The sequence below is a fragment of the Electrona antarctica genome (assembly GCF_951216825.1).
Source record: "Electrona antarctica genome assembly, chromosome: 7".
NCBI classification, from domain to species: Eukaryota; Metazoa; Chordata; class Actinopteri; order Myctophiformes; family Myctophidae; genus Electrona; species Electrona antarctica.
The window spans coordinates 45,825,481-45,852,980 of record NC_136812.1 but is presented as its reverse complement, the minus strand read 5'-3'; the positions used below and the strand labels follow the sequence as shown (position 1 = coordinate 45,852,980).

Here is a 27,500-nt window from a genome sequence, read left to right as displayed (position 1 = left end):
GCTATTTTTGAATTGGAATCCTCAAAATTAACATTTAATTGTAACAGCTGAAACCAATATTATATCAGTATTCTGACATTAACCTGAGGGCCACATTAAGTGAAGGTGGGGGCCGCATGTGGCCCCCGGGCCGCCAGTTGCCCACCCCTAAGCTAAGTTATGGAGAATTTGGACCCTTATAGATCTTTAATTCTTGTGAGCATAAAATTATTTGGTTTCAATTTACGCTCTCAAGAGTCCAATTGTTGTTAAAGGTCTGAATTAGAAGTCTACACACAGTTAGATTATAATGTGGAAGAATTGTTTTTTTTTATCAACGTTTGCCTGTTATCTCTCCTATGGTATACCGCATCATTACAGCATGGAATTGTGGACAAAATATCATCAAACGATAACGCAGATATTCAAAGTTTTGGGCTCTGAGAGGCTCAATCTCATCGAATGGCGGTCCGTGACTCTATAATACCAAATAAATAATGGACCTTGATGTGAAAATGGGGTCGAAAACCAGTCCACTGAAGTAGGGCGTTAACTATAACGCTCAAAAATTCAACTCCAAAAGTTATAATACGGAGATAAGAGGTTTTTCCGCCCCGACAGCAACCGATGAAAAGTAGCCACGAAGCAATACTGTTAGGTCTAACCAACCGACCCCCCCCCCCCCCCCCCCCATGGGGCTGACAGTCCATGTTAGATGTCCGTATACATCACACACACACACACACACACACACACACACACACACACACACACACACACACAACACTGCTGGGTAATAGCCCTCCTCTGCCTCTACGGTGCACCTTCTTCATCCCTGGCAATGTCAAGCCTCTAGCACTGCAGGGTTACAAGTTTCTAATCCGGGACGAGTCGTCCCCTGACATTAAAGTGTCAGCGCCATATTTATACCTGGCCGGGCGCTCGCTGCTGCTGCTGCTGTGTGTGTGCGTGTGTGTGTGCATGTGTGTGTGTGCATACACTGTGTGTATATAGGAGTGTTTTGTGTGTTTCTGTGTGTTGGGATTGGATACCATGCATGTTTTTGTTGTCTGTTGCCTAATTGTGTAAGTGGCAATTGCCTGTTTGTGCGTGCATGCGTGTGTGTGTGCATGCGCGCGTGCATGTGTGTTTGTTTCTCTGAGAGGATCACACAACCGAGATTGTGCACTTCGGAAGTACACACACACAAGCACACGCACACACACACACACACACACACACACGCACACACACACGCACACACGCACACGCTCACACACATGCACACGCGCGCACGCTCACACACATGTACACACACTGTATGGTCCTGTTTGGTCCCTTATGAGTGATCACATTAAGCGGTGTCCCCTGGGCTGTGGCAGGCTTTATGGCCACCATGCAGCCTGGCTGAGCCATCAGGTCAGTGTGGAGTGGAATGAGAGAGAGAGGCAGATTGATTCTAGAGTATCTCCTCCCTGTGACCCCTGCACACACACACACACACACACACACACACACACACACACACGCGCGCGCGCTAACACGCACACACGCACACCCTAGTAACGCCGGAACCAGTAGAACTTTCGTCTGCGGTCGGGTAGACCTTGTATCTCCATCTTCAGCGTTCATTTGTTTCTTTATTTTCACTTACAAGACTATTTAAAAATCATGCGCGACGAGTCAGTAAAAACCTAGTTTACCGACATAGTCGGTCGGTAATTTCTCCTCTCTCCTGCTGGCCTGGCTCGCTGGGTGCAGAACAAAACCTGACCGCGACCATCACAGCGCCGGCTATCGGCCGTTGAATAATCCTAGCTTGTTTTGACCAGAAACGCCATTCCGTGTGCCGATTTGGACATAAAAGCCATTGAAAATCACATCCGAACCTCGGATGGATCATCATAACCACGGACATAGCGCTTGTAGTTTCAGAGATACTACGGATAGAAAATCCTGCTTTGACTGGAGGTCTATGTGGGCCGTGTGCAAACATCCTGGTGCTGGGGGTGACGGAGGCGTTGCCTAGCAACCGGGCCAATGTTAAAAGTGTCATATTTGTGACCAGATTTGATTTGAACCAGTTTTTTTTTTTTTATCCAAAATTAGTTAATAGCACAGGCAGACTCTTCACATACTAGAGCATGTCTGAAATAAATCAGTCAGCTGAAATCGACATGTAAATATGAAATAAATGCTTAAACATGTAGCTAGGTGTAATGTTAGAGTCCACAGAAGTGAACCTTTCAAGCCTGTTTTCTCAACTCGCTGTTTTCTGCAAGACATTACTCTATAAGCCATATAATCTTCCAAACTGGTGGGTCAAACTGAACAACCAATATGTTCATACCTAGCAATAGAGAATATTTAAATTCACTTGTATTTTTATTCCTCCATTCACTCTGCCCGAAATCAGATTTTGACATATTATTAACAAGAACTTGTGATAACAACATTGTATGCATTGGAACACAAAGTCGTTTTTTCCCTTTTTTTCTGAAAAGTAGCCTAACAGTTTTGGACATACGAGGTTTCTGCTTGACAGCGGCGATAAACACTGGGATTGGCCTAGCGTGTGTGTGTGTGTGTGTGTGTGTGTGTGTGTGTGTGTGTGTGTGTGTGTGTGTGTGTGTGTGTGTGTGTGTGTGTGTGTGTGTGTGTGTGTGTGTCTATGTTTTGTGTGCATTGCGAGTTGTGTGTATGTGGTGGCGGGGGCCCCTAGGGGCCACACAACCCCGATGAGCAGTGTGATATATTGGGCACCCATATTATCTGTGAGACCCCCCCCCCCCCCCTCATTTTTACCGTTTTCTCCCCCCCGCCTCCCCCTTCTCGGTTTCGGTTTTCCAGGCCGTCACGCTCTAGAGTTGATGTTTTTTAGCTAATGCTATTTTTGCGCCATAAATCGTGGTGCAAAAATAAATGGAGGTGTGAAATACAGTATCTACCTGTCCCTCGGCTTGATAGGAGAACCGCTTTGGCTCTAGATGACCGCACATGCCCCTATATATATATATATATCCCCCTCGTTGTAAAACAGGGGATTGGGTACGTACGGAATATGGCAGGGGGGCAGCCATAAGAGAGGTGTGTGTGTGTGTGTGTGTGTGTGTGTGTGTGTGTGTGTGTGTGTGTGTGTGTGTGTGTGTGTGTGTGTGTGTGTGTGTGTGTGTGTGTGTGTGTGTGTGTGTGTGTGTGTGTGTGTGTGTGTGTGTGTGTGTGTGTGTGTACTTACTATACTTCTGAGTGCCATATGTCCTCACAAGCATAGTACTTTTTGGTGAAATAGACATTGTGAGGGTCTACCTATAGCCCTTTTTACGGCATGTTATAGGACCCCTCTAAAACGAGATGCTGCATCTCAAGGGGTCATCGATCCTCTCAATAAAATTCAGAAATTCTGACATTTCCCTAGTAGTCCTCACATGAGAAAGGGTCGTTTTATTGTTAAAAACATCATTTGGGGAGCTGTATTAGGCTTTTTTTTTTTTTGAAACTGTTTCATACTTAGTTGTGTGGCGGTGTCACCAAAATGGCCGATCTGTTAACTTGTTCAGCTATTTTCAAAGCCAACCTGGCAGTTTGTATAGTGTTTAGAAGGATGATAGGTTCTTGGTTTACCTATATGATAATAGATTTATGCATTTGCTATAACCTCGTGTTTTTCCTGCTTACTGTACAAGTCCCTCTGGACTAACAGCGTCTGATAAATGTTTTAATTGTAAATTGTCCTTTAAAATGTTGATGTCCTCACAACTATAGTAGGCCTAATACAAGTGTGTGTGCGTGCGTGCGTGCGTGCGTGCGTGCTTGCGTGCGTGCTTGCGTGCGTGCGTGCGTGCGTGCGTGCGTGCGTGCGTGCGTGCGTGCGTGCATGTCAAGATGAATGGCACTTGTCCGAGATAGGAGGAATTTTATGGGAGATTTTTATTCTGAACGATTGAGGGGTTGACCACCAGATAGGTGGAGTGTAACATTTCAACGTCGTTGGTGTTTAAATTGCTTTGGATTTGATTTAAAATAGCTATTCTAACATGGAGTCGTGTCTTTAGGCATTCATACCTATAGACTAGTGTTTTCAAGTACTGGCAGTGCAAGCCTGCAACCAGTCATACTCTTTGGAATACAATTCTGTTTAGTTTTAGTCATATTCAGTGACGGATCAACCCCTTTCAGTGGCCCTGGGGCTTCACCAAATCAAAAGGCCCTACAGATTCAGCCAATTAATGAATGAATGAATTAATTAATTAATTAACATGCATGCGTTCAGCGCACCGCCGCGCCAACAGCGCGCGTATCCACCACTGCCTGCGCTGCCCGCTGACACACGAGACACAGCAGGCACTGGGCAGTGGGCAGTGGACAGTAGGCACTGGGCACTGAGCAGTGGGCACTGGGCAGTAGGCAGTGGGCAGTAGGCAGTAGGCACTGGGCAGTAGGCAGTAGGCACTGGGCAGTAGGCAGTAGGCACTGAGCAGTTGTGGGGGCATCGCTTACTCGATCCCCCCCCCTGTCAGTGAAGAAGCGACGCACGGCCGTCGGAGGCCCCCCCAAACCGACTGCTTACTATAGGGGGAAAATCAACTGCTACAGAAACTGTCGGACGACTAAAAACACTAGCGGGGGTTCCTGTGTTGTTACATTTTTCGACAGAGGTAACAGCTGTACCTAGTCTCGTACCGGGCCCTGCAAGCTGCGGGCCGTGGAGCTTAAGCTCCAGTAAGTACCATTGTTAATCCGGGCCTGCTCATATTGTAGTCACCTGAAATGTTTTAATTTTCGTCTAGTTTTAGTCGACTGAATATCCTAAGGTTTTAGTCGACTAAATCTACAGCTGATTCAGTTGACTAAAAATAATTTTTGTGCTCTTTTCAGAGCACAACCAAACATGAACTGACTTCTCTTTTAGTTCTACTGGATCTCTTCTCCCTAACATTTTAGTCTAGTTTTTATTTGTTGATGTCAATATATTTTAATCTTCATAGCTTAGTTTTTGTCAGTGAGAAACTGAAAATATAGGTAGTCGACCAACATTTTTTGTCATTTCAGTCAGAAACTCTTAGAATTAATTTAGAATATATATATATATATATATATACAGTATATTTATTGAGCATAATTGAGCATAGATACAGTATATGAAGCATAGATTGGCGTCACCGTCAAGGCTCTGTCCCTATATGAATTCCCTGCAACATTAACGTTTTAGTTAAGTTATAAGCCAAATAGAATTACAGGGAATGAATTGAGACCCAAATGCAGGGGGATCTAGAAACAGAGCCTACAGGTGGATGCTGGGGAGGCGGTGGGATTTGCAAAACTTCATGAGCAACAGGTTAGCAGCAAGCGAGGCAGGGAGGCAGCAGCAGCACCGACGCACATCCGCACAGCAGGAGAGAAGCCAGGAATGAGCAGGTAGTTCGATCCCGGGCTCCCATAGAGTTAGTCGAAGTGTCCTTGAGCAAGACTCTGAACCCCCTAATTGCTCCCGATGTGCAGTTGGTGCCTTGCATGCGGTTTCCTCCACCATTGGTGTGTGAATGGTGTGTGTGAATAGGTGAATGTACAGTTGGGTGCCACCGATATTGTCCCTTATCATTTGACCCATTTAGGCCTGACCTCCAAATTTTAAAAAATCCTTCTAAATCCTCCAGTTTTCTGAAATAAATATTTTCACGATTTTTCAAAAATAGCAGACCTACAAGCTCGTAGCTATGAGATTGTAGATCTGCTATTTTTCAATAGCTAAATTATAACATAATGTTTAAAACACCAAAAGGGGTTCCCGCCCAAAATGGGTTAACTGTCCTTTTGCGCAGATCACGCAAACCTCAGCAAAAAGAAAAGGACAATATCGATGGCCTCCAACTGTAGGTGAATGTAATGCACAATCTATGTAAAGCGCCTTGGATAAAGGCGCTATACAGTATAAATGCACCTTTTACCACTTACTTGCTTACTTGCAGATCTGCTACTTTTGATGCTTTTGAATTTGAATCCCGAAAAGTAACAGTTCTGGACATAACGAGGTCCCCCCCCCCCCCCCCTCATGGCAGAGACCATATAAACACACAACATGCGCTTACATACAAACGTACTCTTTCACACATGTGCTCTGCACCTTTATCACACACGCACGCACACACGTGTACACACGCACGCACACACAACACACACACACACATGCCGTGAGCAGCAATGTAACCCGCCTGTTTGATACGGAGTGCCTGGTTGACCCCGGGTGACCTCGTACTTGTACATACACAGCCAGATTGCTTTGTGAAATAAAGCTGTCAGTGGAGGGGCCCAAATAAAAAACGGTCCCCCGTCCCCCGTCCCCCCCTTCCATACTGGAGAGTTCCTGTGCCCCTGACACCGCTGAAATATAGATATAAATTGGAAGCGGATTAGTTTTTTGATCTTAATTCAAGTTTTGACAAGATATAGGAAGCCCGTGCTTGGGGATGTGTGTGTGTGTGTGTGTGTGTGTGTGTGTGTGTGTGTGTGTGTGTGTGTGTGTGTGTGTGTGTGTGTGTGTGTGTGTGTGTGTGTGTGTGTGTGTGTGTGTGTGTGTGTGTGTGTGTGTGTGTGTGTGTGTGTGTGTGTGTGTGTGCTTGCTGCACGTTTGCATGTGTACATTGTGTCATGTGTTACATGTCTCTCGCTCTCTCTTCCTCCCTCTCTCTCTCTCTCTCTCTCTCTCTCTCTGCATGCTACTGTATAGTACAGTTGGGACTCTCACACACTGTTTCCGACACCCAATAAGACTTAACAGCATTTATCACAAAACTTCTGTTATATACTCTACCAAGTATTACAAATCCCATGAAGAACTGTAGCCTACACTTAAAAACCAAAAAAAAAGGTACATGAAATCCAATGTTTCTCCAACAAGACAAGTCCGAGTCAAGACCGAGACCAGATATATATATATATTTTTGTTTCTCATTTGATTGGTACATAAATCTTTATCTGAAACAAATGTTCAGCTGCGCTCCGTTACTTAACCAGACAGCTCTCTTATAATGTTAATGTAACTCATAGCGACTGTAGTCCACAGTGTTAATTAATTGTGGACCTTATGGGTCCATTTGGTTACAGTTTCTGACTTTCATATTGTGACAGTGTTGATTTTGACAGTTATAGTCTTCAATTTAGTTTTGGTTATATTTCAGTCGATCTGAAAAGTTTTAGTTTTGTCGACAAAAAAATAATATTTTGGTGGGCCTTGATGGCGTCGTAATGGCAGATTTTACAATTGATTGAATACTGAAAATAGCTTACACCCGAGCGCTGCCCTCTCCAGGTTGGCAGAGGAAGTGTTGCACCCAGGATTACATTAGATAATTGACACTGGGTGAAAAAATGGGTTGCAAAATTGTGGGATAAAAATTTAAATAAAAAGTCGAGGTTCTGTACACCTCAAACTGAGCCTCAATTCCGAGAAAAATGGGTTTTTAACTTTGTGTGTGTGTGTGTGTGTGTGTGTGTGTGTGTGTGTGTGTGTGTGTGTGTGCGTGTGCGTGTGTCGGTACAGAACTGTGCCAGCTCTCGGCCGTCCAGCTCGGTCACCAGTGGCTCGGGGCGTCCGGCCGGCTGCCCTCTGCCGCCGGGCGCCCTGCAGGGGGAAGAGGACGATGAGGCCTGCTCGCTGTCCACCTCCACCCCAAACACCACCTCCACCTGCACCACCTACTACCAGCCCACACACACAGAGGACCAGGAGCACATGTCCAGAGGTGGGTGCGCTGTCTGTCTGTCTGTCCATTTAACCCATTAAATGGTAAATGATGCACTTACTGTATATAGCGCCTTTATTCAAGGCGCCTTACAATGATCGTGCATTGCATTCACCCATTCACACACACACACACACACACACACACACACACACACACACACACACACACACACACACACACACACACACACACACACACACACACACACACAGGAACATCGGTGTTCATACACCGATGGCGGAGGAAATCACCAACCTATACTCATTGGGAGCAGGTTAATATAATAATAATAATAAGGGTAATAATGCTATTTTTGAATTGGAATTCTGAAAAGTAACCTTTTTATTTAATTTCAAATGCATTTAGTTATAGTTATGTTAACTTTATAAAGTAAATACAAATGCATTGGACATTGGGTCATTAAGTTACACATACATAGACACATAGTAATTAAAGTAATTAAAGCGGGTCATGCTTGCATGTTTGGAATTGTAACAGCTGAAATTAATAATAGTATTCTAATATTAATTAGAATATTAAGGGGCCGCATTTAAGTGAAGGTGGGGGCCGCATGTGGCCCCCGGGGCCGCCAGTTGCCCATCCCTGCTGTAATAAGTGACGGATGAAAATGGACCTTGACAAACATGTCGCGCTCTCTCCGTGTCACCTTGACTGGTGTGACATGGAACGAGTCGTGTGGAAAAGACCTCGCTCGCTGCATGCCACTGCCAAAAGAACAACTACGCATGTGGAACTGTGAGACTTTTTTTACATAACATGTCTGAATGAGAGAAATATTTAGACTGGCGTGTGTATTTTCCCCCCTCCACATGTCTCCATTCTTTTAACCCATTCAGGCCTGACGTCGAAATAAAAAAAACGTTCGCTTTGAAAGAATATATATATTCAAAGATTTGTGCCGCATTTTTACGATTTTTCAAAAATAGCAGACCTACAAGTTCATAGCGCGCCACTCGGTAGCGCGCTATGAGCTTGTAGATCTGCTATTTTTCAATAGCTAAAGTATAACATAATGCTTAGTTAAAACACCAAAAGGGGTTCCCGCCCAAAATGGGTTTAAAGCTATAATATGACACAGATGCGTCCTCAGGTCTAAATGGGTTAATACGCCTGGCACCTGTAACCTTGTCTTGTCAACACTTCCACGCTTGGAAAAAGTGGCAGTTTGGACTGGAGGATTCTGAATGTCATCGGGTTGAATACTTTTAAATTCAATTTAACTTCCCTCAGTCTCGGTTGGAACTTTTGTTGGAATTTATCTGTGTGATGCTGTGTGTTTTATGGCTCTAAAACGCAAGATGCGTGTTGAATATGAAAAATAACGTATTGCTGCGCTATGCACTCACTGCTCTAGAAAAAAAAAAGCTTTTATATCTAGATTAAAAAGGGAATTTTCACTCAAATCATACTACCTACCTCAACTACCTTTTTTCAATCTAAATAAAAACTAAGCTATGATGACTAAAATTCCAGCAGAAAATAAAAAACTAGACTAAAATGTAAGGGAAGAAGAGATCCAGTAGAACAAAAAGACCTACAGCACGATCTACATTACGACATGTTGTGAGGTTGTAGATCGGCTATTTATAGCATTTCACGTTTCAACCAAGTGTAAAGTTACGATGCCACCAAGGCCCTAAGGCACTAAAGCTAAATGACATTTTATTCAAAAGACTATGACTAAAACTAAATCAAAAGCTGTTGTCAAAATGAACACTGGTGGTCAGATGGGTGGGCCACGGACGCTTTTAAGATTTCCAAGTGTGCCCTTGACCACGAACAGAACCACAGCAGTAGCAGACACCGTCATTTCAAAGCCAACCAAATAGTCAAATAGAAGGAAATGACTCAATCACATATCTGTAATTGCTTTGCACAATTCACCACATAGTGGATTTGACTCAATTATGTTTTTCTTTTTCTGTCTTATTTGGGGCTGCCCTAGTGTAGTGGTTAGAGCACGTGCCTTCCACGCGGAAGGTCGTGGGTTCGATGTCGGCAAGGGAATGCGGTCGCAACGGGTTCCTAGTGTCACACATCAAATGTGTTCCGATCTGAGCCAAGTCTCCTGCAGGAGACTATAGTCTTGCGTAGGCAGCATAGCTAGACAATTATTTCACAATCTTTGAATGCTATATAGAGCCTGGAACGCTGATAATCTGTTCTGACGAATATGTCAATATATTATATTTTATAATATTATTATTATTATATTATATTATTATATTATAGTCATACTTTTAGTGATCGTAGCTTAGTTATAATTTAGTTTTTGTCAGTGAAAAAAGGGAGTCAACAAACATTTTTCATCGTAGTTTTAGTCAACACAATCAACACTGCTCTCCTCCTACTGTAACCTATATAGAAATGGCTACACATTATCCCACGGTTACGACGGCAATGATTGGTTTACAAAGTTTGCGGGAGGGAGGGGCCTATTTTTTACATACACACTTTGTCCGATCGACCCCAAACATGGAATTCCATATTGCGGGGCCTCTGCAGGACGCGGAGCCAAACATGATTTCACTTTGATCCACAGGGGTTTAAACCAGCAGTCTTCACCAAATGAGCTACACATGATCTGGTGACAATGAGGGTCAAACAGCTTTTTGATATTCCACTTTTTTTTCTTCATATATCGTGAACACAACATCCAATCAACCCCACAATTGGAAACGCATGTCGTCGGACCTCTAGAGCTTATATACCTCCACTGTACAGTTGACGGAGTAGTGCACCCCTTTTCTCTGCATGGCCCCATTCTCAGGCCAAAAATATTACAATATAATTCGGACGGGAGGATTGTTTGTGTACATTGTGTACATTCAACACTTGTTGGTGTGACACAAGATATGTAAGAAAATATATGTGTGTGTGTGTGTGTATATATATATGTAGTTCACAGGTTCTCAAAGTGGGGTCCTTCAGATGACATACATACAGACACAGAGACAGACATACATATACAGAGACAGACATACATACAGACACAGACAGACAGACATACAGACACAGAGACAGACAGACATACAGACACAGAGACAGACATACATACAGACACAGAGACAGACAGACAGACATACAGACACAGAGACAGACATACATACAGACACAGAGGCAGACATACATACAGACACAGAGACAGACATACATACAGACACAGAGACAGACATACATACAGACACAGAGACAGACATACATACAGACACAGAGACAGACAGACATACATACAGACACAGAGACAGACATACATACAGACACAGAGACAGACATACATACATACAGACACAGAGACAGACATACATACAGACACAGAGACAGACAGACATACATACAGACACAGAGACAGACAGACATACAGACACAGAGACAGACAGACATACATACAGACACAGAGACAGACATACATACAGACACAGAGACAGACATACATACATACAGACACAGAGACAGACATACATACAGACACAGAGACAGACATACATACAGACACAGAGACAGACAGACATACATACAGACACAGAGACAGACATACATACATACAGACACAGAGACAGACATACAGATACAGAGACAGACATACATACATACAGACACAGAGACAGACATACAGATACAGAGACAGACATACATACATACAGACACAGAGACAGACATACATACAGACACAGAGACAGACAGACATACATACAGACACAGAGACAGACATACATACAGACACAGAGACAGACATACATACATACAGACACAGAGACAGACATACATACAGACACAGAGACAGACATACATATACAGAGACATACATACATACAGACACAGAGACAGACATACAGATACAGAGACAGACATACAGACGGACGGACATACACACATAGCTGCGTATTGGAGCGGAGGCACCGCTCAAACATGGCCGTACTTCATCTACCTACTGTGTGTGAACGTCCGTGGCAACAGTTTGTCTCCTTGTAGAGAGAGAACGACCATAATGCAGCAGTTAATTACTGTATCACACACAGCTGTATGCAACATAATACTGGTAGAGTCATGTATTTATCACATTGTAAGTCACGGCTTATATATGACTATAATAATGAACATTCACACTATATACACGTGCCTCTTTGTGAGTGTGTGTGTGTGTGTGTGTGTGTGTGTGTGTGTGTGTGTGTGTGTGTGTGTGTGTGTGTGTGTGTGTGTGTGTGTGTGTGTGTGTGTGTGTGTGTGTGTGTGTGTGTGTGTGTGTGTGTGTGTGTGTGTGTGTGTGTGTGTGTGTGTGTGTGTGATTGCTCTGCGTGTCGGCTCCTCCTGGCTCATGATTTACAACGTTTCTCCTGCTAGGTGATTTGCATGATGCTGCCTTACATCATTACACACACACACACACTAGCACACACTAGCACACACACACACACACACACACACACACACACACACACACACACACACACACACAGACAGACATCCACACCCACACATACATCCACACACACACACACACACACACACACACACACACAGTCAGTCAGTCAGTCAGTCAGTCAGTCAGTCAGTCAGTCAGTCAGTCAGTCAGTCAGTCAGTCAGTCAGTCAGTCAGTCAGTCAGTCTCTCTCTCTCTCTCTCTCTCTCTCTCTCTCTCTCTAATGCTCCTAGTATTGATTCAGATTCACCTCATTGTCACTTAGATGCACTGTTTAGGTACACGCATGTGGAAAAACATATACGCTCGGAAAACGCCGATACAACAAAACACGATGATCACAAAAACATGATAAAAAAAAGACCTAAAAAAACACCCAATGAACAATAAACACGCATGCAGGGCAAGAATATCAGTCAAAGAAAGTGGAGAGTACAGAGAGTTGCTGCCATTCATTCACTCATCACTGTCATTTAGCATTCTGATAGCCTGTGGGGAAACATAATAACTCAGTATCTCTGCCTGCTAGTGCGTGCTGAGAGGGCCTTGTATCCCCTTGACCCTGTTGGTCTCTAGATGGGGTGGGTGGGCTTTTCAATTATCCCCACCGTCTCTTGCATGGCATTTTATGACTTGATAATGTCTTGATGAATTGAACACAACAACACACACGCAGGACCACAATGGAAACGAGCCCTCGTGGCTTTTTGTGTTGGCCTTTTAGCATTATTTTTTTGCAAACTGTTAATTCAAGTATTCAATCAATCCATCAAACAAACACAAAGAGCAGCAAAAAAATGAAATAAAAAAATAAAGACAGACGAGTCTTGTTGCTCTGAACCGTTCTCCTACGTATCTATGTGCAAGGTCGCGATGTGGACGAACCAATGGGGAGACGGGGAAAATGAAAAGAACAAATGCAATGCATAAACTCTAGAATAGATTATAAAGCAGGGAGAGAAGGACAAGTGCAAATGGACGAATAAAAAGAGGGAGTAGAATTTGAATGGAATGGGCTGTGTGACTCGTGTGTGTGTGTGTGTGTGTGTGTGTGTGGGCGTGCATGCGTGCCTATATGTGTGCGTGCGTGCCTGTGTGTGGCATTCCTGATGAGATGGGCCCCGACACAATGGGGCGAGCGAGCTGAAGGCCAGGCCACGCTCCTGGACAATAACGTGGCACACAGGGGTCGCTCATGTGACCGCGCTGCCGTCTCTCCACATTGTTAAAGCCCACCCCCTCCACCCACCCGCCCGTCCACCCTCCCACCACCACCACCACCACCGCCCTCAGAGCGAAGACGCACACACAACGCCGCTCTGTGTGTCGGTGCTGATGCGTTAAACGGCAAGAGGGCTGCTAAGTGTTCCCGCAGGACTCGACGACAGGTCGACGGCGCCAGACCCGGCATGTTCGTTGCTGTCGGGGCAGAAACCTCGCCTATCTCCATATTCTAGCTTTCTTTTTTTCAACTTATTGTTTTTTATTGTCATTGCCGGGGTAGACAATACATTTTATACATATGCATCATATATCATCATTCAGTTCTTCAATACAAAATTGTCTCCCCAAGGAGACAGCAGCAACATAGAAAGTAACACATTTGAAAAATAATAATCATAAATAATACTAACAACAATAATAATGAAGAAATGTAAACATGAAAGACAACATCTTGATCGAGTAATTCAACAGACATGAAAGAAAATAAATAAATAAATAAAATAGAATAAAAATAATAAAGTAAAGAAAAGGAAAGAGGGGGAAGGGGCGCGCGAAGGGCGTCCATTTCTTAACAAATTGCTCCCTCATATTCTAGCTTTCTATCTTCTTTTATAGCAGTGGTTCCCAAACTTTTTCATGTCAAGGACCCCCAAATTGACACTAATTAGCCCGCGGACCCCCATTTGGAAAGATATTCCAGGGACCCCCCATAAGAGAAGATTTTTACCGGTCTCAACCCCCCGTTTGACATGCATTAGTCTACGGACCCCCATTTAATGGCATTTCTATCTGTGGGACCCCCAATTTATATATCGGAGAGTGTATAAATGGAGCCAAAATGTTGTTCCATTTGTACACTCTCAGAGTTACAGACCCATAAGGGTCCATTTGGTTCCAAACTATCATTTAGCTGGGGAACCCCTTGAACTCCCTCAAGGACCCCACTTTGGAAACCACTGTTCTATAGGTCTCGGTCCCGAGACCACATTTTCATTTGGTCTCCTCTCGGACTCGGACCAAAGGGACTTGGGACTCTTCCCCCAACCGAGTCCACGCGAGTCACAAGTCACAACAACGCAATGAAATGTGTTGATTATACCCACATTATGAGGAGCCCACTCGCATTGACATTATCAGAGAGCCATGTCGTCTTGTTAGGTATAGCTTTTTCAAAGTCAGTAAAATGCAATAGCAGTGTTTCAGCTCAATATTGTTTTCTGTATCAGATAAGGAAGAAAAAACCCAATCTGGTCTCGACTCAGTCTCGCCTCCTGTCGTCGGTCTCACTCGGACTCGACCCCCTCCCACACACTCGGTCTTGACTCGGAACTCCCCCCTTGGACTGTCTTTAGGTGGACTGGACTATACAGCACTAGCAGACAGGTTCCTACTACACCCTGCCAGTATAACATTGTACTGAACATGTGTCTCTGCATGCTCAGCGACATCTGACTCCTGTTTCCTTCCCTGTCTCCCCCCTCTCTCTCTCTCTCTCTCTCTCTCTCTCTCTCTCTCTCTCTCTCTCTCTCTCTCTCTCTCTCTCTCTCTCTCTCTCTCTCACACACATGTGTTCCTCAGCATCACTCGCAATTAGGGGCCTCCCCACTAAAGTGGTGCAGCGGTCCATCGCATGCATCTCTGCAGATTACACACAGAACACACACGCGCTCGCGCACACACACACACACACACACACACACGTCTCACACTACCCCCCCTGCTCCATGACCCATCTCACCACTGCTTGTCACGCACGTTTAGTGTGATTCATTGACACGTCGCAGGACACACCACAGTGTGTGTGTGTGTGTGCACACACACACACACACACACACACACACACACACACACACACACGCCGCATGCATGCATGCAGGCACACAAGCGTGCACCCACCACTCACCTCCTGTTCCAAAGATAGAAAGCCCAAAAATCCCCATAAGACATGACAGCATCTTGGCACGGCGGTGAACTGTAAAGCAGAACCGTGCGGTTCAGAGGTGCAGAGTGTGTCTGTGCTGTGTGTGTATCTGGAGTGGACGTCCCACCGGCGTCACATCAACCTGATCATGACTCATCACGGTGCTCATACCACTGTTGAGTTTGACAGCAGATTTTGATTTTGTTTTACATCCACATTTTGGGTGTAAAGGAATTTTCTAAACTTATTCTGTAATCTTTTTTGTCAGTGAGGGCAGTGCCGTCTCCAGGCACAAATGGAGCAGGAGGGCATACTTTTTTATGTATAACAAATACTCGCCTATTAACAAAGTGATGCGTTGAAAAAGGCTACAAGTAGGCTATAATTATGCAGCAGCAGCAACAACAAACAAACAAATACAAATATGTTGAGCATTATAATGTCTTCTGCATATATTACCTTGCATTTCTATTAACTATTCAATTAATTTGAACATGTATATATTTACAATAATCATGAAGAACTTATTGATTTAACATTTGTAAAACATTAAAATATTGGTAGGGTAGGTACCAATCTGGACTGGAGGGGCACAAAGTCCAATCTGGAGTTGGCAATGCCCCCCAATGCCCCCCTAGAGACGGCACTGAGTGAGGGGCGAGAGCCACTCTTTCTCAAGTCTGCTCGGATGCAAACTTGCATGGGACCAAAGCTTGCTGTATGTCATTAGAATGCCTTATTCTAGACTAGTAACGTGGGAAGTTTGAAAAATTACTTTACACGCAAAATATGGGTGTAACACCTTAGTGAATCAGGCCCATTGTCTTTTGAATAAAAATGTCATTTAGTTTCAGTCATCTGAAATGTTTTAGTTTTAGTCTCGGACGGTCGACTGAATATTAGACGATTTTAGTCGGCTAAATGTACTTTATGTTGGCGGTGCATGCATGCCTTGTCGTATAATGCCTGATTTTTCACTTGCTTGCATGCTGAAAATAGCAGATCTACAAGCCCACAATGTCGTCGTAACAATGTAATTTCAGTGGGTGCTGTGGATGAAAACATTTACAGAGGATGACCTGAGCCAAACAAAATGCTCTGCAGTGGTTTTCAACCTTTTTCATCTCAAGGCCCATTACTTGCTCGCCATTTGAGCCACGGACCACCGTTTGATGACATTTAGCCTCTCAGACCCAAACGTAGAATATTTTGTTGTCGTTGGTTGGGATTTTGTCCACAATTCCATGCTGTATTGATGTTGGTACCATTAGGAGAGATAACACGCACATGTTGACCAAAATAACAATTCTTCTACATTCTCTAATTGTGTAGACTTCTTGTAAATTACGTAGGCCTAATGCAACTCTTGAGAGCATAAAATTAAACCAAATGGACCCGTAAGGGTCCATTTGGTTTCACTTTATGCTCTCAAGAGTTAAAGATCTATAGGGGTCCATTTGGTTACCAACTCTCCATCATTTAGCCCACTGGTTGAAAACCACTGCTCTAGTGGAAGGTGTATTTTTTTCCAACCTCCCAGAGTTTGAAAGAAGCCACCATGCTTTGCTTGAGTCATGAATCCATTTTTTCCGATCCATTAATGATGTGTTTTAGCGAGCCTAAGCTTCTACGATTAGCTCATTGAAGTCTGCGAGGTACAGCTGGCCATATTCCTGCTGCTGCGTGTCAAACTGCATTAACCAATGGAAAAGTACTCAAAGCCCTTAATGGAAATCTCTCTCTGATGAATAATAATAATTATAAAGTACAGTATATGTGCACAGGCATTTAAGGAGAATTACGGACTATATAGGCTTTTTCATACCTTAACTCATTGACTGCCGGGGTAAATAAATCAATAATTCAGCCCCTGCCCGCCATTTTCAAGTAGTTACAGGATATGTATATCCAGTACGATTGACCCCCCCCCCCCCCCCCCCCCATCTTTCTTTCTTTATTTAGTTTTGTCAAAGCGTCCATGGTTCAATAGTTGAAAATACCACGTGGCTTATACGCAGAAGAGATACGGACTGTATAATCCAGTAACGTGGGTTCAAGGTTCTTCTTGTGTACATGAGTGGGAGCGGACGGCATCTGTTTTTTTAAGATTACGTGATTTCCTTATGCTTCCTGCTTCAGTGAGAGTCAAACAGTGACTTATAGGTTAGCGAAGACCGCCATCTAGCGTAAACACTGAAAACACACAACACAGAATACTTCCTTGGCAGTGTAGCTTTGGATTGACATGTGACGAAATATGTGAATGAGAAAGTGGTACAGCATAACTCCACCCGAGTACACTGCAGCTCAGAGCGTTAGCGGTGGGGTTTTGCTGTAAATCGCTTTTTTTTTTTTATCGTTCATAATGACTCAAAACCTTTCACAGTGTTGTGAGTTGGGCACCTCCAGAAGGGTCGGGAGACAAGATTTCGTCAAAGTCCCCTTTGTAAACACTACGGCGGCCCATTTGGGACAACACACTGCGGAGAGTTTGGAGACATTATTTGTAGAATTGGCCTCAGGCCGAAATGGGTTAATGGAAATCTGATAAATAATAATTGTTACAATGTACAATATTTGCACAGGCGTTAACAAAATAATATCCATACAAAATGTTATAAACTAAAACGTATTACTATGTAATTGCTTTGTGTATACACACACATACTGTATACACAGGCAGGCTGATGCACAGTTCCGGCCGTTTGATTATCAGTTTATTGTGTTTGACAAGGTCATGGGGGGGAATATTATACAACTTCCGTGATGTGTTGTAGAACTTGCAGATCAGAACTTTTGGCGCCGCTAGCACCAACAGAGTATATATATACACTTAACTCAACACGTTGACTGAGCGCTGAACTGAGGCGGGGTTTGTTTCCGAAACATTGGTGTTATAAAACGGGACGGTGTTTTCAATTAGACTCTTATGGTTGGAGCAGCTGGCGAACGGAGCGGTCGTCCAGAGAGACATCAGACGTTCAGGGTTCAAGAAGGAGAAGAAAAAGTAGTTGCCGTGGGAATTGACATCACATTGATAATTATCCCGAGCAGAGTCAACAGACACCGCGGGTGAGAGAGGCGCACGCGCGTGCGTCTTTGTGTGTGTGTGTGTGTGTGTGTGTGTGTGTGTGTGTGTGTGTGTGTGTGTGTGTGTGTGTGTGTGTGTGTGTGTGTGTGTGTGTCGTGTGTGTGTGTGTGTGTGTGTGTGTGTGTGTCTGAGAGAGAGAGAGAGAAAGAGAGAGCGAGAGTGAAGGAGTGTTCATCGTCTCCCTGATGCAAACTGATGTGTACTAATTCTACATCTGCTCAAACCAAACAGGCCCCGAAAGTTCAGCCAACTCACGAGTTCCACTTCCTCCGCCCTCTCTCTTGTCTCTCTCTCTCTCTCTCTCTCTCTCTCTCTCTCTCTCTCTCTGTCTTGCGCGCTTTCTCTCTTTGACTCATGCATTCTCTCTCTCTTTCTCTCTTTGTCTTATTCTCTCTCTCTCTCTCTCTCTCTCTCTCTCTCTCTCTCTTTCTCTCTCTCTCTCTCTCTCTTTCTCTCTTAAGCGTGATCAAAATGTGATGCATCTCCCCTGCCCCGTCTTGGAGTGATTGACAAATAAGTGGATGCAACCTTGAGTGTTCTCTGTGTGTGTGTGTGTGTGTGTGTGTGTGTGTGTGTGTGTGTGTGTGTGTGTGTGTGTGTGTGTGTGTGTGTGTGTGTGTGTGTGTGTGTGTGTGTGTGTGTGTGTGTGTGTGTGTGTGTGTGTGTGTGTGTGTGTGTGTGTGTGTGTGTGTGTGTGTGTGTGTGTGTGTGTGCGTGCGTGCGTGCGTGCGTGCGTGCGTGCGTGCGTGCGTGCGTGCGTGCGTGCGTGCGTGCGTGCGTGCGTGCGTGCGTGCGTGCGTGCGTGCGTGCGTGCGTGCGTGCGTGCGTGCGTGCGTGCGTGCGTGCGTGCGTGCGTGCGTGCGTGCGTGCGTGCGTGCGTGCGTGCGTGCGTGTGCTGCATGTGCGTGCGTGCTGCATGTGCGTGCGTGTTGTTAAGGGACTCCGCGGCCCTGAATTGGGCCCCTGTCATGAGGACTTGAGCGCTTTGAGGACTTGATTGTAGCCTCACAGTGTAAATACCCAAACAAACAGGCTGTGGTCAAAATGTGCTATTGGTTTGCCGGCTATTTACATTCCCCATTTCACCCTCCTGCTTGGATTTCCCTCTCTCTCTCTCAGCCACTCACTGTCTCCCTCTCTCTCTCATTCCTTTGAGTTTGCACTCACTCTAAAAGTTTCTCTCAACCCTTCTGTCCTTCCGTATTTGTTAATGCATATGATTTTCATCGTCTTTCTCGCGCTCTCTTTCTCTCGCGCGTATTCCCTTTCAAAGCCTCTCTCTCTCCGCCACCACCACCACCGCTGTGTATCTCACTCTTTCTCCCTCTCTCTCTCTCTCATGAGTGACAGACGCGTTTTATTTGCGGCTTGTTGCAGCGTCACGGGCCAAACGAGGAACAGAAACGGCACTTTTTTTTTTCTGATGGAGAAATTAAGTCTTAAGTTGTCAGTTTTTTTTCTTTCAGCACTTTTCCCCTCTCAACGCCGCTCGCTTTCTCGTCGTGAGCAATCTGAAAAAGGCCCTCGGATCATTTGAAACGCTCCAAACCGCCGCGTTTCCTCTGCCGCCCGCGCTAGCTGCTGCTCAACAATACGCACGCTGGCATTCTGTATTCATCACGGCCAATGAGCAAATGGAGAACATGAAAGATGGAGCCCATTTGCCTGTTCTTAAGGTGCTTTAAGTGCCACTGTTTATGCAGACGCAGTCAGCCGCTTCGCAGGCGCCTCAGGAACACGCCGCTATATGCGCGCGGCCGCTCTGCATAACAAAAAGTGTTGCCACATCTGCCTATTATAAGCCACTTTGGGCTTCTTTTTCTGTAAAGTCGCTTGCAAATATTGGTAGTTGCGGGTTGCATTATTATGATTTTTTTTTATCTAAATCTTTATCCCTCGGTTTTGCAACCCAGTGTCAATTATCTAATGTAATCCAGGGCGATACACTCCCTCTGCCAACCTGGGGAGAGCAACGGACTGACCTCATGCTGCCGTCTATGCATGAGGAGTCCAAGCCGCTTCTTTTCACCTAACAGGGGGGAGTTCCCTCAGTTGGACGTAGCGCGTGGAAGGAACACGTTATTCCAACCAGTTCCGTCATCAGGCTGACCAGGGGGAGGCAGGATTACTGCATGTTTTTTGTGAGGGTACCTACACTAGGCCTAGGGGACCGTTTATTTGAGGTGCTTGTTTCTAAAGTGTAGTTGCTTATTTGGGCTCGCCTCCAAATGATTTTTTGTAGGCCTATGTATTTAAACCTGCAATGGTTCTCAAATATTGTCATGACATTCGTCCCTAACCCCTGCCACAAGTGCATTAAAAATCTTCCAAATATTCCACATTTTATTTCAAGGCTTTTTGAAAATAGCAAATCTACAAGCTCACAACGTGTCACATCGTGACGTGTTTTAAGTTTGTAGATCGGCTATTTTCAAGTAGATGAGTATAAGTAATATAGGTCTAACGTGCTCAACTTAGTCGCTTCTTTTGGGCTTGTTTCCTTAGCCCTTGTTGGCTTATTCTGCCCACAGAATCTGGCAACACCGATAACAACACCGCGATGCCTGCCTGGGCCTGCTTGCCGCGGAGAAAGCGAAGAGACTGGCAAAGAAAAAAAAAAGAGGGGAAATCTATTCATAATTCAAAGAAACAACAGGCGCACGAGTCATGCCGTTGTCAGCTATAACAAATTGCGGCGTGGGGGCGTGTAGGGGAAAAAAAGTTGAATTTGTATCTGCTTATGGAGGCTGACTGCATTATACATAACAGGCGAGCTGGCGCGTCGGTAATGGAATACATGATGGATGGGCACGCCGCGCCGACTCCCATTCCTCTGGGTTATCACATTCAACCCGGGAACGCATCTGCATGGGCTCATATTTATTTTATTTGAACCACTTTAACATATTTTATACCTTGGGCTATTCACAGAAAATAGCAGAATTAGCAGATATATTGTATATCTACTATTTTTATTTATTTTTATGAAAATGTGTGCAAATCTATAGGCCTTTCTTTCTTCTTTTTCTTTTTCTTTTTTTTACATTTTTAACTCAAATCTTTGCTTCTGTTGGGGGATCCCTGGAACAAAATATTTTGAGATGGGGGGTCCGCGGCCAGTTTTGGGGCTCCTTGACATGAAAAAGTTTGAGAACCACTGGTATAGAAACATTTTTTATTTCTCAGAAAACAGTTAGGATTTTGAAGACGTTTGTATAATGAATGGGTCTCGGGCCTTAATGTGTTATTCATCTATTTATCTACTTATTTATTTATTCCTCCACCCAGGGAGAACCTCTCTCTCTCTCTCTCTCTCTCTCTCTCTCTCTCTCTCTCTCTCTCTCTCTCTCTCTCCAGTCTCAGGGTTTTGACTAAAGCACCGTGGTGTTTGTCTTTAGCATGGCTGAGCGTACCAAGTGTCAGGCCTTTATGGAAATGCACCTGGCGATGAATACTCCCAAACAGTCTGGCCATCTTTCTTTCATTCTTTCTTTCTTTCTTTCTTTCTTTCTTTCTTTCTTTCTTTCTTTCTTTCTTTCTTTCTTTCTTTCTCTCTGCTAAGTAGAGCTGCCATTATCGATTGTTTTCTCATTTCTCGATTATTCCTAAAAATATAATATGCTGCCTATCAGTGAATTGATTAACCACTTAAACCACATTGTATACGGCGCTGGACAATGGTGTTTGTGTAAAAATAGTGAAAATAACTATTTTTACTCAAGTAAAAGTACAAAAGTATTGGCAATGGCATTGATATGTGGATGTGCCAAAGGTAAAAAAAAAAAGTACTCATTTTACATAATATCCCACTTAATTTGTGAGCTTCTGCTATTTTTGAATGTTTTTTACTTCTGCTTTTGGTAATTTGATGCCAAATATGCACTTTCACTCTTTTACTTGTACTAAAAACCTACTAGTAACATTAATCAGCTTTATATACATTTCAGCAATTTTGAAGATTTTCATACATAACAATGAATTTGAAAACTTGTGGAATTGGACATCTTGCATAATGAGTAGCCTTTCTACTTTTGGGTAAATTTTTATACCAATAGCCTACTTTTGTACTTTTACTCAAGTACATTTTGAATTCCGTATTTCTACATTGCAGTATTGATATTTTATACTCCAAGTAAAAACTGTGAATACTTTTTTCCACTGCTTGGCTTGGACAGAGTCCTGCCTGGACCTTCCAGACAGGAGCTTGCCTCCATTTCTTCCCCGGTAGTTTTAACCATTTGAACCCCATACAGCATATTCTGGGGGGGAAATATTACCCAAAATAATAATTATAGGCCAAGCGATTTGGTGACAGATTTGGTCCAAGTACAGAGCCATCTCTGGTCTAGAGGGATTAAAAGGATATTTCACTTTCAAAAATATACAATTGGGTAATTCCATCGTCTACTCAGTCTTAATTGTGAACACCCCGGGCAGTTTTTAAGTTGCTCCATTCAGTATTTAGATATTTGATATAAATTTTAGCTGCTCCACTCTCTTCCTAGACAAACCCATTGTAACTTCAACCTCCATTTTAACCATGTTAGATTCATCGAAAACACCCGTCCTTGGTTTTGGTGACTCATACGTAGCCTACTGCCATCCTAATACGTGAGCGGGGCGTGTTTTTTTATTCATTGCTTTTTTTCATTTATTTTCAATATATTTTTTGGGGGGGAAAAGAAAAGATAAAGGATCCACAAAAAAAGTAACTGAAAGTAAGTAAAATGGAGGTTGAAGTTACAATGGGTTTGTATTGGAATGGGGCGGGACAAGCAACAAGCAACTTAAATAACGGGGTGTTCACATAAGCCTGAGTAGACGATGAAATATAAAGTGAAATATCCCTTTAAAGGAGCATTCAGTGATTTGGGTCATTTGGAAAAAAGCCCGGTCCACCCGGTAACAAGATGTGCACATGCACACGCTCTACAGTGGGGGAAGTACAACAGACCAACAGCACGCGCACCAATGCCAGCCACACTCGATCATGATTGGAGGAAGGCACCTCTCATCCTGATTGGATGAAAGCTTTGCCACCCAAAGCCCAAACCGAAACTAGGGTTTTTTTACCCCAGGGGCTCACTGGGGACAGGGAGGAACTCCTTATATGGTCAGCACACTTTATAGTAGGGAGGATTATCCAAAAAATAAGAAAAAATAAGTGATAGTTGAATTAAGTGAAATCACTGAATGTACCTTTAAGTGGTTTTAATCACAATGACCAGTTTATACTCAAATACTCATAATCATTTGGAGGAGTGCAACAAACACCCTCCCCACACCCGACCTCACAGCAAGCCACGGGTGATTACCCGCAGCACGGATTAGTTTTCACCCGCCACGCATGTCGGGAGCCATGGCCCACGGGTGACTTTTAACGTGGGCATTTTAACCCACAGCACAGGTGGCTTTTTAACCCGCAGTCCGCAGCACGGGTGGCTTTTTAACCCGCAGTCCACAGCACGGGTGGCTTTTTAACCCGCAGTCCACAGCACGGGTGGCTTTTTAACCCGCAGTCCACAGCACGGGTGGCTTTTTAACCCGCAGCACGGGTTTGTCTGACTAATGACTGCAACCTGCCAACATATGCACAAACTCATTTTGCGCAGTGGTGGAAATACATTTACTTAAGTACTGAATTTAATTACAATTTTGAGGTATTTGTACTTTACTTGAGTATGTCCAATTTTCAGTACTTTTACTTCTACTCCAAATATTGTAGCCTACTTTTACTCCACTACAATTATTTGACAACTTTAGTTACTTTGTACATTTTGATTATTATTACAAAACATGAGCTTGTAGAATCTATATGGCTATAGATTTTTATACATTTGCAAACTTGAAATGCATGGGACATTCTGCATAATGAGTACTTTATACTTTTGATACTTAAATACATTTTATTGCTGATACTTTTGTACTTTTACATATTTTAAGTATATTTTGAATTAATTTGTTGTTGAGTATTTCTACATTGCAGTATTGATACTTTTACGTAAGTAAAACATGTGAGTACTATTTCCACCACTGATTTTGGGACAAGCAGGGACAAGCAGGGACAAGCAGGAACAAGCAGGGACAAGCAGGAACAAGCAGGGACAAGCAGGAACAAGCAGGGACAAGCAGGAACAAGCAGGGACAAGCAGGAACAAGCAGGGACAAGCAGGGACAAGCAGGAACAAGCAGGGACAAGCAGGAACAAGCAGGGACAAGCAGGGACAAGCAGGGACAAGCAGGGACAAGCAGGAACAAGCAGGGACAAGCAGGGACAAGCAGGGACAAGCAGCAGTGAGTGTGCATGCGGGCCTATAGGCAGCAGTCTGCCAGTCAACATGCTCCCAGGACGTGTGTCCTCTCTGGGGACGTGCTCCATGTGACACGGAGGTCCCAGACGTGTCCCGTAGCGCTCATCATCACAGACAGACATCAGCAGGCGGTGGCCTCCCGTCTTTAACCCTGCCACTCTCTGCTCTAATCTAGGCATACATGGAGCTCAGCGGCCCCCTCCCCCCAAATCCCCCTCCCCAAAAATCCTGAAAACTGAACTTTGGTAATATGCTGTTTTTTTACTGATAGTTGAGATCTACAGGAGAGAGAATGCATGGGATCAATAGAAATACATTGTGCACATTGTGTGTGTGTGTGTGTGTGTGTGTGTGTGTGTGTGTGTGTGTGTGTGTGTGTGTGTGTGTGTGTGTGTGTGTGTGTGTGTGTGTGTGTGTGTGTGTGTGTGTGTGTGTGTGTGTGTTGTCTTCAGAACAGAACACCTATACAGTATACTCTTAAACAACACCAGCTACTGTACCATGCACGCATACACACACACACACACACACACACACACACACACACACTCGCGTGCGCGCAAGTTACGGAGAGGTGGAGCAAAGTCAGGGGAGGGGAAGTCAGGTAGAGCAGGTTGGATTGGGGTGGGGGGGGCATGGGGGCAGGGTAGGTCGGGCTGTAGATCAGGCCAGACAGAGGATGGTGGTGGTGTGTGTCTGGGGGGTGTGTGGTTTTGGGGTGTGTGGTGTGTGTTGTGTGGTGTGTATGTGGGGTGTGTCTGGGGTGTGTGTGGTTTTGGGGTGTGTGGTGTGTGGTGTGTATGGGGTGTGTGGTGTGTGTGGGGTGGGGTGTGTGTGGGGTGTGTGGTGTGTGTGTGGGGTGTGTGGGGTGGGATGTGTGGGGTGTCTGTGGGGTGGGGGGTGTGTGGTGTGTGTGTGGGGTGTGTGTGGTGTGTGTGTGTGTGTGGGGTGTCTGTGGGGTGGGGTGTGGGGTGGGGTGTGGGTCAGGGTGGGGTGTGTGTGTGGGGTGTCTGTGGGGTGTGTGGTGTGTGTGTGGGGTGGGGGGCTGACAGGGGAATAACATCCCTTTCTCCTCAATGGACAGGGACCATAACTCCTGGCTCTCCAGGGACAGATTGAGAAAGGCAATAGCCCCGGGGGCTGTGAAGCACGGATGCTTAGGAGAATTGAAAGTTAAAAGAAAAAGCAGTGCCAGCCAGCCGGTCAGACAACCAGCCAGCCAGTCAGACAGCCAGCCGGCCAACCAGCCAGTCAGACAGCCAGCCAGCCAGTCAGACAGACAGCCAGCCAGCCAGCCAGCCAGCCAGCCAGCCAGCCAGTCAGACAGCCAGCCAGTCAGACAGCCAGCCAGACAGTCAGACAGACAGCCGGTCAGCCAGTCAGTCAGACAGCCAGCCAGACAGTCAGACAGACAGCCGGTCAGCCAGTCAGCCAGTCAGACAGCCAGCCGGTCAGACAGACAGACAGACAGACAGACAGACAGACAGACAGACAGACAGACAGACGACAGCCGCAAACGATGGTGTGTGTTGCACACCTTTGCAAGAGAGAGAGAGACAGAGACGAGGTGGTGGGTTGTGGGGAGAATCTCTGTTGGGATAAATTATCAAACGATAAATCACAAGGGCTTGTCACACAGTATCTCGGACCGTATTTTTTAGAGTTTACCATATTTGCTGGGGGCTGTGTGCATGCGCGTGCGTGTGTGCGTGCGTGCGTGCGTGTCATAAGGTCTTGGCTGCAGGCTGCAGCGGACTGGTGCTTGGCTGGGGGGGAGAGAGAGATTGACGAGTATTGCTTCTTGTCCAACCTTTAGCGCGGTTTATCTGTTGGAGGCCCACTTTAGAGGCGATGGGGAGAATACGATACCACACCGCATCCCTGCCGCCGCACTCTGGAGACATAGCTCTTCCATGCTGGCCGATGGACCAGGGCCTTTCTGGTGTGTGTGTGTGTGTGTGTGTGTGTGTGTGTGTGTGTGTGTGCGCGTGCGTGTGTGTGCGTGCGTGTGTGTGTGTGTGCGTGCGTGCGTGTGTGCATGTGCATGTGCATGTGCGCGTGCGGAGTGTGTATCTTCGCCCAGTCATAGGTGTAATGGAGTGACAGTGTTGTGTCTCACATCCGAGTTCTATGTCTCTCTCTCTCTCTCTCTCTCTCTCTCTCTCTCTCTCCCCCCCCGCCGCACGGCCACTTTCCCCCCGGGGTACGGCGAGGCTTTTTACAGCCGGATCAATTTCAACACCGTCTTTTATTGAATGGCCTTTAATGGCTTCTTTATTTCAATTAGGAGCTCCTCTGTGGATGTGCTGATGACCCGGTGGAGCGGCCATATAACTTAACACCCCGTCTCCCCCAAGATTACGCATGTTTAATCATGGCTTCCGTTTGATTCCTTTTATCGTCTCTCCACTGAGATAACATTAACACACGCGGCGGGGGCGGGGCGGGCAGGAAGGCGCCGGGCGGGCACTGATTTATGTGGAATTAAATACCCGCCTTTCCTTTTTTTTGAGCGGTGCACGCCGCTCCAAAGACTGGCCGCGTGTGTCCCTATGTGTCTATGTACAGTATGTCCATTATGTATGCACAGCTGCAATACCGATGGGTGAGCTGGGTGGCACTGTCGAGCAGCCCAACTCACACTGAGCATCACAACTATGACAATAAAAGTATAAATATCATTAAAACTGTACCGTACAGTATACAGTACACAGTAGCTATCACAATAAAAGTATATTTGTTTTCATTATCACATGTATTACATTTTACATTTTATTTTATTTCGGATGCT

The 27,500-nt window shown here is 44.9% G+C and overlaps 1 protein-coding gene across 1 annotated transcript in view; it reads left to right on the top strand.

Annotated features, from left to right (window-relative positions):
- LOC306926090 (uncharacterized protein) overlaps nt 1–27,500 on the top strand; it is a 91,732-nt gene that overhangs the window by 900 nt on the left and 63,332 nt on the right. Inside the window, exon 2 of the mRNA XM_079505348.1 lies at nt 7,517–7,718. Within this exon, the coding sequence (XP_079361474.1) occupies nt 7,517–7,718 (202 nt within the window). The remainder of the gene's footprint in view (nt 1–7,516; nt 7,719–27,500) is intronic.